This window comes from Saimiri boliviensis, chromosome 8 (genome assembly GCF_048565385.1).
Source record: "Saimiri boliviensis isolate mSaiBol1 chromosome 8, mSaiBol1.pri, whole genome shotgun sequence".
NCBI classification, from domain to species: domain Eukaryota; kingdom Metazoa; phylum Chordata; class Mammalia; order Primates; family Cebidae; genus Saimiri; species Saimiri boliviensis.
The window spans coordinates 27178456-27194601 of record NC_133456.1 but is presented as its reverse complement, the minus strand read 5'-3'; the positions used below and the strand labels follow the sequence as shown (position 1 = coordinate 27194601).

The 16146-nt window shown below is 45.2% G+C and overlaps 1 protein-coding gene across 1 annotated transcript in view; it reads left to right on the top strand.

Annotated features, from left to right (window-relative positions):
- Nucleotides 1-14133, top strand: part of UMPS (uridine monophosphate synthetase) — a 35043-nt gene extending 20910 nt beyond the window's left edge. The window contains exon 6 of the mRNA XM_003941668.3: nt 138-14133. Within this exon, the coding sequence (XP_003941717.1) occupies nt 138-307 (170 nt within the window). The 3' untranslated portion in view covers nt 308-14133. The remainder of the gene's footprint in view (nt 1-137) is intronic.
- The last annotated feature ends 2013 nt before the right edge of the window (nt 14134-16146 follow it).

Genomic DNA, 16146 nt, shown 5'->3' with positions numbered 1-16146 from the left:
TCAGGATTACAGGCGTGAGCCACTGTGCCCGACCTAGGAGCATATTTTTATTTAAAGTTGGTTGGATCCTTTTTCAGAGAAGTCATGTGACAGATTTTCTGATTTTTGTTAAACAGTAGTTTTTGTGTTTCTTGTAGGAGATAACCTTGGCCAACAGTACAATAACCCACAAGAAGTTATTGGCAAACGAGGTTCTGATATCATCATCGTAGGCCGTGGTATCATCTCAGCAGCTAATCGTCTGGAAGCAGCGGAGATGTACAGAAAAGCTGCTTGGGAAGCTTATTTGAGTAGACTTGGTGTTTAAGTGCTTCAGATACATTTTTGTGAAGACATTGAAGATACGTGGTCCCTCTGAAAGTCACTGGCTGGAAATCATCAGCTGCCTTTACTCCTGCTTGGATTCTTCCACAGGGCCTGTGTAAGAATGGCTTTTGGAGTTACCATGGTCTTCAGGAAATACTGAGTAATTTGTAATCACTGCATTGTTACTCTATTAAGTTCATTCCGAAGCTTGTGTTTTTTGACACTAGTGTTTGTTATATAGCCACAGTCCTGTAGGTGAGGGTCTTCCACATTTGAGGATCCTTCCTATCTCTCCAGGGGACACTAGACTGCTTTGTTATTCTTTTATGTTTTTTTATTTTTACTGTTTTTGTTTGTACTTGAGGTTCTGGGGTACATGTGCAGATGATGCAGGATTGTTGCTTACGTGCATACTTGGCAAGGTGGTTTGCTGCCTCCATCCCCCTGTCACCTGTATCTGGCATTTCTCCTCATGTTACCCCTCCCCAACCTCCCCACCCGCTGCTGTTCATCCCCAGCTCCTCCCAACAGACCCTAGTGTGTGACGCTCCCCTCCCTGTGTCCCTGTGTTCTTGTTGTTCAACACCCACCTAAGAGTGAGAACATGCAGTGTTTGGTTTTCTGTTCTTGTGTCAGTTGGCTGAGAATGATGGTTTCGAGATTCATCCATGTCCTCTCTACAAAGGACATGAACTCATCGTTTTTTATGGCTGCATGGTATTCCATGGTGAATAGGTGCCACATTTTCTTTGTCCAGTCTATCATTGATGGGCATTTGGGTTGGTTCCAAGTCTTTGCTATTGTAAATAGTGCCACAGTGAACATACATGTGCATGTGTCTTTATAGTAGAATGATTTATAATCCTTTGGATATATACCCAGTAATGGGATTGCTGGGTCAGATATAATTTCTGTATCTAGATCCTTGAGGATTCGCCACACTGTCTTGCACAATGGTTGAACTGATTTACACTCCCACCAACAGTGTAAAAGCGTTTCTATTTCTCCACATCCTCTTCAGCATCTGTTGTCTCCTGATTTTTTAATGATTGCCATTCTAACTGTCATGAGAGGGTATCTCAATGTGGTTTTGATTTGCACTGCTCTAATGACCAGTGATGATGAGCATTTTTTTATATGTTTGTTGGCACATAAATGTCTTCTTTTGAAAAGTGTCTGTTCATATCCTTTGTCCACTTTTGAATGGGTTTGTTTTTTTCTTGTAAATCTGCTTTAGTTCTTTGTAGATTCTGGATATCAGCCCTTTGTCAGTTAGGTAGATTGCAAAAATTTTTTTCCATTCTGTTGGTTGCTGGTTCAGTCTAACGATTGTTGCTTTTGCTGTGCAGAAATTCTTAAGTTTAATTAAATCCCATATTTGTCTGTTTTGGCTTTTGTTGCCAATGCTTTTGGTGTTTTAGTCATGAAGTCCTCGCCTATGCCTATATCCTGAATGGTTTTGCCTAGGTTTTCTTTTAGGGTTTTTATGGTGTTAGGTTTAAATCTTTAATCCATCTGGAGTTACTTTTTGTATAAGGTGTAAGGAAGGGGGTCCAGTTTCAACTTTCTGCACATGGTTAGCCAGTTTTTCCAACACCATTTATTAAACAGGGAATCCTTTTCCCCATTGCTTGTTTTTGCAGATTTGTCAAAGATCAGATGGTTGCAGATGTGTGGTGTTACTTCCGAGGCCTCTGTTCTGTTCCATTGGTCTGTATCTCTGTTTTGGTACCAGTACCATGCTGTTTGGATTACAGTAGCCTTGTAGTGTAGTTTGAAGTCAGGTAGCATGACACCTCCAGCTTTGTTCTTTTTGCTTAGGATTGTCGTGGCTATGCAGGCTCTCTTTTGGTTCCATATGAAGTTTAAAGTGTTTTTTTCCAGTTCTGTGAAGAAGGTCAAATGTAGCTTTATGGGGATAGCACTGAATTTATGAATTACTTTGGGCAGTATGGTCATTTTCACAATATTGATTCTTCCTAACCATGAGCAGGGAATGTTTTTCCATCCATTTCTGTCCCCTCTCATTTCCTTGAGCAGTGGTTTGTGTTCTTTCGCACCCTTTGTTAGTTGTATTCGTAGGTATTTTATTATCTTTGTAGCAGTTGTGAATGGGAGTGTGCTCATGATTTGGTTCTCTGTCTTGGTGGTGTATAGGAATGCTTGTGATTTCTGCACATTGACTTTGTATGTATCCTGAGACTTTGTATGTATCCTGAGACTTTGCTGAAGTTATTTATCAGCTTAATGAGATTTTGGACTGAGACAATGGGGTCTTCTAAATATACAATCATGTCATCTGCAAATAGAGACAATTTGACTTCCTCCTTTCCTAATTGAATACCCTTTATTTCTTCTTCTTGCCTGATTGCTCTTGCTAGAACTTCCAGTACTATATTGAATAGGAGTGGTGAGAGAGGGCATCCTTGTCTAATGCCTGTTTTCAAAGGGAATGCTTCCAGTTTTTGCCTGTTAAGTATGATATTGGCTGTGGGCTTGTTGTAAATAGCTTTTATTATTTTATTATTACCTTCCATCAATACCTAGTTTATTGAGAGGTTTTAGCATAAAGGGCTGTTGAACTTTGTTGAAGACTTTCTCTGAATCTATTGAGATGATCATGTGGTTGTCTTTGGTTCTGTTTATATGGTGGATTATGTTTATAGATTTGCATATGTTGAACCAGCCTTTCATCCCTGGGATGAAGCCTACTTGATTATGATTGATAAGCTTTTTGATTGTGCTGTTGCATTCAGTTTGCCACTATTTTATTGAAGATTTTTGCATCAATGTTCATTATGGATATTGGCCTGAAGTTTTCTTTTTGAGTCTCTGCCCAGTTTTGGTATCAGGATGATGTTGGTCTCATAAAATGAGTTAGTGAGGATTCCCTTTTTTTGTATTGTTTGCAATAGTTTCAGAAGGAATGGTACCACAAAGGGACACCCATCAGACTCACAATATACTTCTGGTAGAATTTGTATGTCTTTGTATGTCTGGTAGAATTCTTTGCTATAAACTTGTCTGGACCTGGACTTTTTTTGGTTTGTAGGCTATCAATTGCTGCCTCAACTTCAGACCTTGTTATTGGACTAATCAGGGATTCAGTTTCTTCCTGGTTTAGTCTTGGGAGGGTGTAAGTATCCAGGAATTTATCCATTTCTTCTGGATTTGCTGGTTTATGTGCATAGAATTGTTTGTAGTAATTGCCGATGGTGGTTTGTATTTCTGTGGCTTCAATGGTGATATCCCCTTTATAATTTTTTATTGCATCTATTCGATTCTTTTCTCTTTTTTTATTCGTCTGGCTACTGGTCTATTTTGTTGATCTTTTTCAAAGAACCAACTCCTGGATTTATAGGTTTTTTTTTTTTTTTTTTTTTTTTTTTTTAAGGGCTTTTTGTGTTTCTATCTCCTTCATTTCTACTCTGATCTTCTATTTCTTGTCTTCTACTAGCATTTGAATTTTTTTGATCTTGCTCCTCTAGCTCTTTCAATTTTGATGATAGGGCGTTGATTTTATGTATCTTTCCTTGCTTCTCAGGTGGGCATTTATTGCTATAAATTTCCCTCTAGACCAGGCGTCCCCAAACTACGGCCTGCCGGCTGCATGCGCCCCCCTGAGGCCATTTATCCGCCCCCTCCTGCCGCACTTCAGGAAGGGGCACCTCTTTGATTCGTGGTCAGTGAGAGGAGCACAGTATGTGGCGGCCCTCCAACAGTCTGAGGGACAGTGAACTGGCCCCCTGTGTAAAAAGTTTGGGGAGGCCTGCTCTAGACCCTGCTTTAAATGTGTCCCAGAGAATCTGGTACGTCGTGTCTTCGTTCTTCTTGGTTTTGAAGAACATCTTTATTTCTGTCTTCATTTCATTGTTTATTCAGTCGGCATTCTGGAGCTAGTTGTTCAGTTTCCATATAGTTGCGTGGTTTTGAGTAAGTTCTAATTTGATTGCAGTGTGGTCTGAGAGACTGATTTCCATTCTTTTGCATTTGCTGAGGAGTGATTTATTTCCAATTATGTGGACAATTTTAGAGTTAAGTGCAATGTGGTGCTGAGAAGAGCGTATATTCTTTGGATCTGGGGTGGCGAGTTCTGTAGATGTCTCTTAGGTCTGCTTGGTTCAGATCATGTGCGTTCAAGTCTGGATATCCATGTTGACTTTCTGTCTCATTGATCTGTCTAATATTAACAAAGGAGTGTTAAAGTCTCCCACTATTATTGTGTGGGAGTCTAAGTCTCTTTGTAGGTCATTAAGAAATTGCTTTATGGACGGGCGCAGTGGCTCAAGCCTGTAATCCCAGCACTTTGGGAGGCCGAGGTGGGTGGATCACGAGGTCAAGAGATCAAGACCATCCTGGTCAACATGGTGAAACCCCGTCTCTACTGAAAATACAAAAAATTAGCTGGGCATGGTAGCACGTGCCTGTAATCCCAGCTACTCAGAAGGCTGAGGCAGGAGAATTGCCTGAACCCAGGAGGCGGAGGTTGCGGTGAGCCGAGATGGCGCCATTGCACTCCAGCCTGGGTAACAAGAGCGAAACTCCGTCTCAAAAAAAAAAAAAAAGAAATTGCTTTATGTATCTGGGTGCTCCTGTATTGGGTGCATATATATTTAGGATAGTTACCTCTTCTTGTTGCATTGATTTTTTTTTTGTTGGTTTGAAGTCCATTTTATCAGAGACTAGGATTGCAACCCCTGCTTTTTTTTTTCTCTCTGTCCGTTTGCTTCGTAAATCTTCTTCCATCCCTTTGAGTCTGTATGTGTCTTTGTACATGAGATAGGTCTCCTGAATACAGCACACCGATGGGTCTTGACTTTTTATCCAGTTTGCCAGTCTGTGTCTTTTGATTGGGGCCATTTACATTTAATGTTAATATTGTGTGTGAATTTGATCTTGCCATTTCATTACTGGCTGGTTATTTTGCCCGTTAGTTGACACAGTTTCTTCATTGTGTCGTTGGTCTTTACCATTTGGTACGCTTTTGCAGTGGCTGATACTGATTGTTCCTTTCCATGTTTGGTACTTCCTTCAGGAGCTCATTTAGGCACGTTTTGTAGCGATGAAATCTCTCAGCAATTGCTTGTTTGTAAATGATTTTATTTTTCCTTCACTTATGAAGCTTAGTTTGGCCAGATATGAAATTCTGGTTTGAAAGTTCTTTTCTTTAAGGATGTTGAGTATTGGACCCCCACTCCTTTCTAGCTTGTATGGTTTCTGCCGAGAGATCTGCTGTGAGTCTGATGGTCTTTCCTTTGTGGGTGACTCAACTTTTCTCTCTGGCTGCCCTTGGCATTTTTTCCTTCATTTCAACCCTGGTGAATCTGACGATTTTGTGCCTGGGGTTGCTCTTCTTGAGTAATATCTTTGTGGTGTTCTCTGTATTTCCTGGATTTGAATGTTGGCCTGCCGTGTTAGGTTGGGGAAGTGCTCTTGGATAATATTCTGAAGTGTGTTTTCCAGCTTGGATTCATTTTCCCCATCACATTCAGATACGCTGATTAAGGGTAGATTAGGTCTTTTCACATAGTCCCATATTTTTTGGAGGCTTTGTTCATTTCTTTTCACTCTTTTTTCTCTAGTCTTGCCTTCTCATTTTATTTCATTGAGTTGATCTTCAATCTCTGATATCCTTTCTTCTGTTTGATCAATTTGGCTGTTGAAACTTGTGTATGCCTCATGAAGTTCTCATGCTGTGTTTTTCAGCTCCATCAAGTTGTTTATTAAGCTGGTTATTCTAGTCTAGTTAGCATTTCCTCTAAACTTTTTTCCAGTTTTTAGTTTCTTTGCATTGGGTTAGAACATGTTCCTTTAGCTCAGAGAAGTTTGTTATTACCCACCTTCTGTCAATGCATCAAACTCATTCTCCATCCTGTTTTGTTTCCTTGATGGTGAAGAGTTGTGATCCCTTGGAGGAGGAGAAGCATTCTGGTGTTTGATGGTTTCATCCTTTCTGCACTGTTTTCTTCCCATCTTCATGGATTTATCTAGCTTTGATCGCAGGGAGCTGCTTAAGGAGGATACTGTCCCTGTGTGCCTGCAGAGGTGCTGCTGGGCTGCCACTCAGTTGAGCTGCTGTGTATTTTTTGGTCTCTTTTGTTCACACAGGAAGATTAGACCTGCCTCTGCAATGGCGGCTGTCCTTCCCCGCACCGAGCTCCATCCTTCTGGGTTGAGCTCAAACTGATGCGCTGGCTGTGAAACTCTGGAGTGAGAGGGCTTCAGTTTGCTGGGCTTTGTGGGGTGGGACCAGCCTAGCCGTATTGCCTGACTCCGTGCTTTCAGCTCCCCTTCTTTCTGGGTGGTGGGTAGCTCTGTCCCGAGGCCCTCTCAGCATTAGCCAGTACATCTGCTTAGGTCTGTGCCAGCAACCTGCAGCACTGGCCGAAGTTGCTGCTTAGCTCTGTGCAGGTACCTCGTGGGCACTTTGCAGTCCGGTGAAGATCTCCTGGTCTGTGGGTTGCAGAGGGCTTAGGTGAAGTGCAGTATCTGAACCCGAATGCTAGAGGGGGAGAGCCCCCGATCCTCTGGTTAGATGCACTTCCTAGGTGAAGCAGTGCCCCTCCCTGCCTCAGTTTGCCCTCTTTGTGTTATACCCACTGTCCAACCAGTCCCATTGAAATGAACCTGGTATCTCGTTTGGAAATGTGGACATCACTTGCCTTCTGCGTCTCTCTTGCTGGGAACTGTACTCCAGAGCTGTTTCTGTTTGGCCATCTCAGCGGAAGTCCTTTTTTTCTTTTTGAGATGAGATCTTGCCCTGTTGCCTAGGCTAGAGTGCAATGGTGAGATCATAGCTCATTGCAGCCTTGACCTCCCACGTGACCCTCCTACCTCACCCTCCATTGTAGCCAGGACAATAAGCATGCACCCACGACCAGCTAAACTTATTATTTGTATACATAAGGTCTTGCTGTGTTGCCCAGGCTGGTTTCAACTCCTGGGCTCAAGCAATCCTGCCTCAGTCTCTCAAAGTGCTGACATTACAGGTGTGAGCCACTGTGCCCAGCCTGTTATTCTTTTAATTGCAGTAAGTCAGAAATTTTAGGGTACCAAGAGGCTAAAGTCAACACAGCTTTTCTTGTGTCCTGTATTCTCTGTCTAATGTGTTGCCCAGATAATATCTAAATGTTAGCCATTCTCCATCTCCAGCCTAAAAGTGACAGTCCGGGTATCCACATGGGCTGGATCCCAAAACTGCCATTGCTCACTCTCCAGTGAGGGGAAGTGAGGAAGGGTAAGGTGACTGTAGCTCAGCTTCTGAGCTAATATCTGGCTGTTATTTCAACAACTGGAGTTGGAGTTCAGGCTCATTTTTTCCCCTAGGCAGCAATTATGGACCAGTGATAACACCAGCGATCAGCTTTCTGTGACTGACTTCACAGTCAGGAGGTCTAAGGTTCCATGTGGGCATTTGCCTAAGGATCCCACGTAATTGTCCCAACTGTCATTAGTAGAGGGGAGGTCAGCCTTCATTAATAATAAAGAGAAAGACCACATTCACGGTGGTGGTTGAGCAGGGCAGGGCGAGGGCTATCCTGGTGCTAACTGCACCAGCATACTCACATTCCTTCTCCTCTGGGGCTCACCTGCAGGAAGTGGCACAGGGTCAGCCATTCCCCTGTCCTTGTCAGCTCTTTCCACCTGACAGCCCACTCTTCTCTAATGACTGAGAGTCCCCAGTGCTGCATCTCCAAGGAAATTGTTTCTGTGGGAGAGACACCAGCTATCAAGAAAGTGACCAGAAGGAACACGAAGGGACTTAGCCCTTGGGGCTACACTGGAGAAGCCAAAACTCATGAAGGGGAAGAGAATTTTCTGACAAAAACTTGCAAGAATCTCATGTGTCTTCAGTGTTGAGAGGCCTTTGGAGTGATGTGCTGAGGTCTCAGGTACTCACTTTCCTGGGTGTCGCTTCCACATGTCAGTGGTTCTTCCACTTTAGCAGACATCAGGATCACCTGGAATCTTGTCAGAACAGGTGCCCGGTCCTACCCCTGGTGTTTCTAACTCTGGGTATCTCTGGGATGGGGCTTGAGAATTTGCATTTCCAAAAAGGTCCTAGGTGATGCTGCGGTTGCCTGCACAGACACCAGACTTCAGAACCACTGAACTGGTCATTCATATTTCTGCCTCTGCAGTGAGGTGGCCTTGAGATCTACCTCCTCCTGCTGAGAGTCACATGCTCTGGTCTTTCATTTAGAAATGTGGGCTCCTGGCCGAGTGCGGTGGCTCACGCCTGTAATCCCAACACTTTGGGAGGCTGAGGTGGGTGGACCACTTGAGGTCGAGTTCAAGACCAGCCTGGCTAACATGGTGAAACCCTTCTCTGCTAAAAATGCAAAAATTAGCTGGATGTGGTGGCACATGCCTGTAATCTCAGCTACTTGGGAGGCTGAGGCAGGAGAATCACTGGAACCCCAGAGGTGGCAGTTGCAGTGAGCCAAAATCGTGCCACTGCTCTCCAGCCTGAGAGACAGAGCAAGACTCTGTCTCCCAAAAAAAAAAAAGTTGGCTCCTGCCATCTCCAGGATGGAGACACTGTTCCTGTTAATGAATTCTATTTTATAGGACCCCTGTTAGGTGTCTTGAGGGGAAATGAGAGGAGGATCTCAAAGAATCACCCAGCCCCTGACACTTAAAGTGTAGGTCCTGTGCCCCACACCATCAGAGATTCTGCTTTAGCAGATTTGTGGTTTGCCCAACAGCCTGGGTTTGTGCATTTCTAATGGGTGCCTCAAGAGATGTGGCTGTTTCTTAAGAGTCAGCCCAGTACTGTAGACCTTTTACCTAAGCGGAAGCCCAGTCTGGAGTCAAAACTTTAGAGGACAAGTTGATTCATACAGAGAAGAACTTGGGCTATATGAGCACTGTTCTTCAGCATTGAAGTATTTTGGAGGCATTAGTTTACCCTTTCTTAGTCAAGGAATATTTACAGAACATGATCTCTGGGCATTGTAACTCCTGGTCTTAGTGCAGAGTGTAGGGACAGTCTCCATGGGGTACACAGAGTATCTGTGAGACTGATGAAGTTGAGAACACCATTCCTGGCCTCTCCAGCCACTCAAGGCATTCTGTAGAACATAAGCCCATAGATAGTGTGTGTGCGCATGTGCATGTGCGTGTGTGTGTGTGCGTGTGTGTATGTGTGCATGTGCGTATATGTGTATGTGTGTGCTGGAGGAAACTAAGAAACTCTTTGGTGGACCTCCTCTTATTTGGAACTCCCAAAGTCTAGCTCCAGAATACTAATTGGATCGGCTCAGTCTCACAGCCAGCCTGTAGATCTCAGTCCCAACACTCCCACTACTGAGTCAACTCTAGGAAAATCTGCTGAAAGTAGGCCCAGGGCCTGTTAAAGCCATTTTTTGTTTGTTTGTTTTGAGACATGGTCTCACTCTGTTGCCCAGGCTGGAGTGCATCACGGCTCACTGCAGCCTTGACCTTCTGGGCTCAAGCAATCTTCCCAAGTACCTGGAACTACAAGTGTGCACCACCACGTCTTGCTAATTTTTAGATTTTTTTCGAGATGGTTGGCGAGGGCGGCGGTGGGGGCGGCGAGGGCAGGGATGTCTCACTGTTGTCCAGACTGGTCTTGAACTGCTGGGCTCAAGTGATCCTCCCACTTCCCTCCCAAAGTGCTGAGATTACAGGTGTGTATAACCGTGCCTGGCCAAACCTGTCTTGAAAAGCACTGGAGGGTAAAGATAGCAGCCTGAGGACATTTTAAATGTTCCATCCCACACAACTTCCTATCACCAACCTCTTCCAAACTAAATGGTTGCCAGGGCCAACACATGGGCGGGGCCTAGGACTGTCCATATGACCAAACTGTCGGGATCTCCAAGGAGGACAGGTGTAGGGCATTGTCTCCTTTAAGCTGGTGAGAGAGAGGAACAATAAGGAGGCTTGGGACGTGGGGAGTAAAGAGGTGTGTGTGTGTGTGTGTGTGTGTGTGTGTGTGTTTGTGTTTGTACGCCTCAGTACCAATGGATCTTCCTGACTCTGGAGGGACTGAGGGACACCAGCATTCTGGTTAATGAAATGCTGCCCATAGATGCAGTCTGCAGGCCCCTGGCAACCAGTGGTTTGCTGCTGCATGAGGATCCACCCCTCCAACCATACAGAACCAAGGATAGGCAAAAGAAAAGCTCCAGAGGAACTCCCAACACATGAGGGAAGAAAGCAAAGAACACCTCCAACAAGTGTGAACTCCAGGAGAGAGAGTGGGGTTTCCACTGTGTTGGGCTCAGTGCTGTGTTCTCAGCCCCTGGAACAGGGCCCAACAAGTGTTTCTGAATGGATGGATGGACCAGTGGCCCCTGATGAAAGTGAGCTGCCAGAGAAAACAGACCTCCCTCCATTCACCAAGACCAAACTGACGGAAACAAGAAGGCATAACTACAAGGTTTTGTTTGGGGAACTAATAGACAAATGTCTGAATTTGAAAGTTTGATGGAAAAATTATAAAGGGATGGTAACATTGAGAGTCACTCACAGGCTGGAAAACCAAGAGGAAGAAGTGTATCAAAATTTGAAACAAAAATGCAAAGTAGAATCGATGGAGTAGATAAGAGGCTTAGCAGATAAAAGTCAGGAGTATTAGTACAAAAAGAAAAAATGGGAGTAAAGGAAATCATAAAAATAATTGAGGAAAATTAATTCAAAAAACTCAGGTTTGAAAAAATACTTGAGTCTGCAGATTAAAATGGCCCACTGAGTTCCAAGGGGGAGCTGCAAATAAAGACATACTCCTAGGCATATCCTATAAAATGATTGAACTTCAAGGATAAGAACTTAAGAGTGTTTTTGGTGTATCCCAGGGCTCTGGCTCCTGTGCACACTAGCGAGTGACATGCACTGAGCATGTGCCTTTCAAAGAGCTCATCCAGTGGAAGCTGGCAGAGCACAAGGTAGTACTGGCTGCTACAAATGGAATCTGCCTGTCAGCAACTGAAGGGGTGACTATATCTAGAATTTGAGGAAAGTGAAATCAGAAGCCTCATAGAGTTCATCTAACCTATCATCCCATTTCACAGATGACCTTGAGGCCCATTGAGAAATTATTTGCACAAGGTTAAAGAACTCATTCCAGACAGAGCAGGGACTAGAATCTCCATCTCCTGACTTTGGTTTTTTTGTTGTTAATTATTTTTACCTCCTTTCTATAAGAGTAGATATATTCAACTTTTTACCCCTTTATTTTTTTGGAAGACAATATTCTAGGTAAAGAACAAAATCACAACAGCTAGTTGTGTTGGCCACACAGACACTTGCCCAGCCCCAAATTCTACACCATCTTAACGAAATGCAACACAGTGAGGACACCCTCTTCCACTGCAATTCAAAGCAAGGAAGCTGCGAAAGACGGAGAAGTTTAACTGGTGGTTACACTTTATACCTTCATTGTCAATTACATTTTCATACTAAATTAACTTGGTCATGAGAGCTGATTTTCCACTTCTCCAGTTTGAACTTCTTGGTCAGGCCAATCCACCTGCAAGTCTGCACTGTTTCAGCACCTCATTGACACCCTCACAGAGCTTTATGTCACCCTGGTTCTGGCACAACCCAAAAACTCCTCTCATAGAAGCAAGGCTGCTGCTGCTGTGCAGCTCGATTCCCTGAGGTTCCTAGCAAGTGATGCTGGGCCTTTTGGCCCCAGCATTACTTCCTCCACTGATCCCACTCTGATGACATGACTCAATGTGTACCCGACAGCAGAGCCCACAGCCACACGCCGCAGCATTACTTCCTCCACTGATCCCACTCTGATGACATGACTCAATGTGTGCCCGACAGCAGAGCCCGCAGCCACACGAGTTACAGCAGTTGCCATCTGGGTCATCAGACCTAGCTGCCAGGGGCACAGCCGCAGGAGAGCCAACTGCAGAGGGTGCTGGTGGCTAAGCTAGCTGCTAATGCTGGCCTGGGTTCAGTTATCCAGTGCCTGGTGGGTGGGAGTCATTCAGTACCAATTCTGAGCCTGAGCGCAAACTCTCATGTTTCTGCTCATCCTTCTCTGGCTTCTGCCACCACATGGGAAAAACATGCCCTGGTTAGCCCATGGCCTCTGAAGAGCGACAGAAAGTAGAGTAGAACCTACTCCAGCCTCCCCCAGCCCAATGCACTAAAGCCCCAGCTTATCTGTAAGCTTGGGAGCGTGATAAATGCTTAGCAGTGCATGCCATGGAGTTCCGGAGTGGTTTATTAACAGCAATACCTAGCTAAATACATTTAACATATGCTGCAGCTTCTTAGATCCAGCCTGGTTACCAGGAAGACAAAAACTGGGCTCCACCAAGAACAGTCATCCTTCCTTCTGTCTTCCCAACCATCACCTCTGGCTGCGTCAGTGATCTCTCTCAGCAAAAGAGCTGCTTGGTCTTGTGTGACTCCTATACTTCACAGCGGACTGAGTGTCAGTCATTGAAAATGACAATGAGTAACCCTATGGACACTGCAACTTGGTTCCTTTGACCCTTAATAGGTGGGTTTGAATTGTGTCTTCAATGCCAGGGCTGAATGAGGAAGGGCATTCTTTCTTTGAAGGAATATGGTATAAAACAAACAAAGAGTAGAAAAATCAGGACTGATTTGAAAAATCAGGATTGGAGTTATATTTTAAAAATATATTTTTTAATAGAGAAGAGGTCTTACTATGTTGCCTAGGTTGTTTTTGAACTCCTTAGTTCAAGTGATCCTCCTGCCTTGGCTTCTCAAAGAGCTAGGATTGCAGGTGTGAGCCACTGCACCCAGCCAGTTGGAGTTCTTTACATTTATTTTATAATCAGTGCTGTTTTATTAAATGTGGATTTTATTTTGGATTACAGGATGTAGAATGTCGTATTTTCTTAAGTCATAGGGCCTTTCACGTTTGTAGTCTGACCTTGTATGACTTACCCTGCAATCCCTTTGTTTTCCCCATAACCCTTCCAAGTTCATAGTTGGCCTTTGTGCCTCAGGAAAGGAAGTCCACAATAGAAATACAAAAAGAAACAAAATAATCAGAATATTTTTTAACTTCTAAAGTTCAAGGTTTTGGCATAAGTCTGGTTTAGAAGAACACATGCCTAGCCCTCTCCTTTCCACCAAGAGGGAAAGCCTTCCTCTAGGCAAGAAGCAGAGGGCCCCTCAGTCAGGTCGTGGTGTGGGCTCTTGCATGCTGTGGCTGAATCCCAGGGAAGGCGGGAGGAAGGCAGTTGACACCCAAAATAAGAGTGGGGAAATGACAGCAGAGGAGGCCTGTGTCTCATTTTTCAGTGCTGGGGTTGGAAGCCCAGGAGACCAGTGAAGATCCAGAGAACCTTCACCCCGGCTCAGTGCAGGGCAGTGGACTCAGAGGCTATGTGTGTCTGGGGCAGAGCCTGAGGTAGCCTGAGCGTTCTGTGGCTCCGAGGTGACATCATAGAGAAGCTATATTCTGTCTTTCTGAAAAAGGCATGGGACTTAGCTGAGAAGCAGACCAGGTGGGCCTGGATGTCGCCATCATCATGTAAGGATATTTCAGATGGGCGATTCAACCAACGTTCTCATGAGGACACCCACGTCTTTGGGATTGGGGATCGGGGCCCTTCTGCACAGACAGCTCAACAGCCCTGCTTCCAACATCCTAACACTGTGTTGTCTCCCTGCATTTAGCAGCCCTGCAGGGTAAGATGTGGGGAGGATCCTGAAATGGATGATGATGTTTAATAAGACATGCTGTCCTTGTTTACCAGGAACCTCCTAATGTTTTCTGCCATCACTTGAATAGATACTTGAAGTACAGATGATGTTGAGTTAAAACAATAAATAAATAAAATTATGGGTTCTTTGCAGCCTGAATAGATGACCTAAAAGTTCCAATTTGCCTCGTGGCATTTGCTCAAGGAAAACCAGTGTAGGTAGTCTTTGACCTCCTTTCCTCCCTATCCTTTCTGCCTTCTGAGTACTAAACTCTGATTTTTTTTTTATCATGCCCAAATTCCTAAGGAGTCTGGGCAGTCATACTGAGGGACTCTTCCCAGGTCAGCAAGGGGCGGAGTTTCAAAGGCAGGAGTTTGAAACTCCTCCATCCAGGAACGTAAAGTTATTTGTCTGGATTTCCCATGCGTGGGCTAGGTGGAAAGATCCAGGTGGGCTCCTTTGTCCAAAAAGCCCACCTAAAGCTCTGGGAGGAGGGGGCTCTAACTCAAAGTTGTGGACCAAGTAGCCAATCCAGTATCAGAGTCAAAGATCAATCACTCCAGAGGAAGTTCGAAATAACTCTCTTTGGACGAGGATATGAATTGGGAGGGAATAACTCAAGGGTTAAAATCCCGCTGCTCCCTCCCTATATGGATTCCTTCTCTGGATCCCTTCCCACGGCAGGGTGCGAGCTGTGTCTCTCTCTCTGTCTCCCTGCCTAATAAATCACTTCTCCACAAAACTCTTGGGGTCCACAATATTTATTTGAACAGCAAACTCACCATGCCTCCAGGGCCCCTTTTCCCTATTATTTGGGGTAAGAGAGGCTAAGAACCTCGGATTGGGGAACTGGGAGCATTTTTGGGATGCCCCCACCCCAGTTACATCTTTTGGCAAGCCAGCCCGGAGTATGCTGGACTCCAGAGCAGTAAGTGATAATGGACCCCTTTTGCTTGCTAATCTGTCCTTTTGCTTGTTTTAAATTTGTTAAGGAGATAAAGACTGGGTGCAGAGGGTGGCAGGGAGGAGCAGCAGCAGAGGCAAGACCAGGTGGACATCGCCTGCAGAAAGCACTAGGTGGCTGGGCCTGCGTGGGACCCCGAGCAGCCAGCAGCTGGGTCTGGGCGGCTGAGGCAGCAGCTGCCTATGCAAGCCACACCCAGCTGGTCCTAAGACACAGGCTTCAGGCTTTCTGGGATCAGACTCTCCAAACCCCAGCTCTTAGGAACTGGGAGCATTGACCAGCTCCCCTTTCTTGCTGTTTTTTCTTTCTCTGGGCCAAGCTGAGGGTCGGCAGGAGGAAGGGCAGTCCCAAACTCCCGGTTCAGTCTGGTCAAGGTTGGGGGCCTGCTTAAACCTCTTAAGAAAAAGCCACATATGTGAGCCATGCCCAGCCTTTCAGGCCCCAACCTCCTGCGTCCAGATTTCTGTAATGCAAACTTCTTTCTGGCTCTTTCCTCTAAGATATTTCCTACACGAGGCTCTCGGGATGGCAGTCCAGGGACCCTTACCCGTGGTGCCCTCAGGCTTATGCCTATGAGGACCTCCTACAGTATACATGGCCAGTTCCCTTAGTCTGCAGTGCTAGGTTATGTCCTAACAGAGCTAGGTACGGGAGGCTGTAAGACATTTTGGGTTTTGTCACCCACAATTTCCCAATCCAACTGAGTGGTGGCAGAATCCAATGATGTACAATGTGTCTTGCCTAGGATTGGTTCTCTGTATGGCAGAACCTCTCCATCTAGAATACCATAGTCAGACCTTGTCTGAGGCTCAGATAGTTAATTACAGGCCCCATAACCTTAGGGCATATTCCTATGATGGAGAGTGGGGAAGGGGAGAAGGCCCGGGTCCCAAGGGCATAGTTCTGGCCTCAGCCATGCGGCCAGCTGTTACCTTCTTTAAAATTGTTGTGTTTTGATGCCCCTCTCAAGAAGTTTATCCTCCTAGGGTAGTTTTATGGTCAGGCCTATGTTAATTGACCTATTGCTAGGGAATATTGGCACCCATTGCCCAAGCCTCAAGGATGCGCTGGTACAGGGCCACTAATCCCAGAAGTCCCCATGTCCTTAAGGTGGCCATAAGGACATTCAGACAATGAGTGTGTGTCCATGACATCGGTAAGTGTGATAAAACCCAGCACATGGCGGGAAGGTTGGGGGGAGGGGGCGG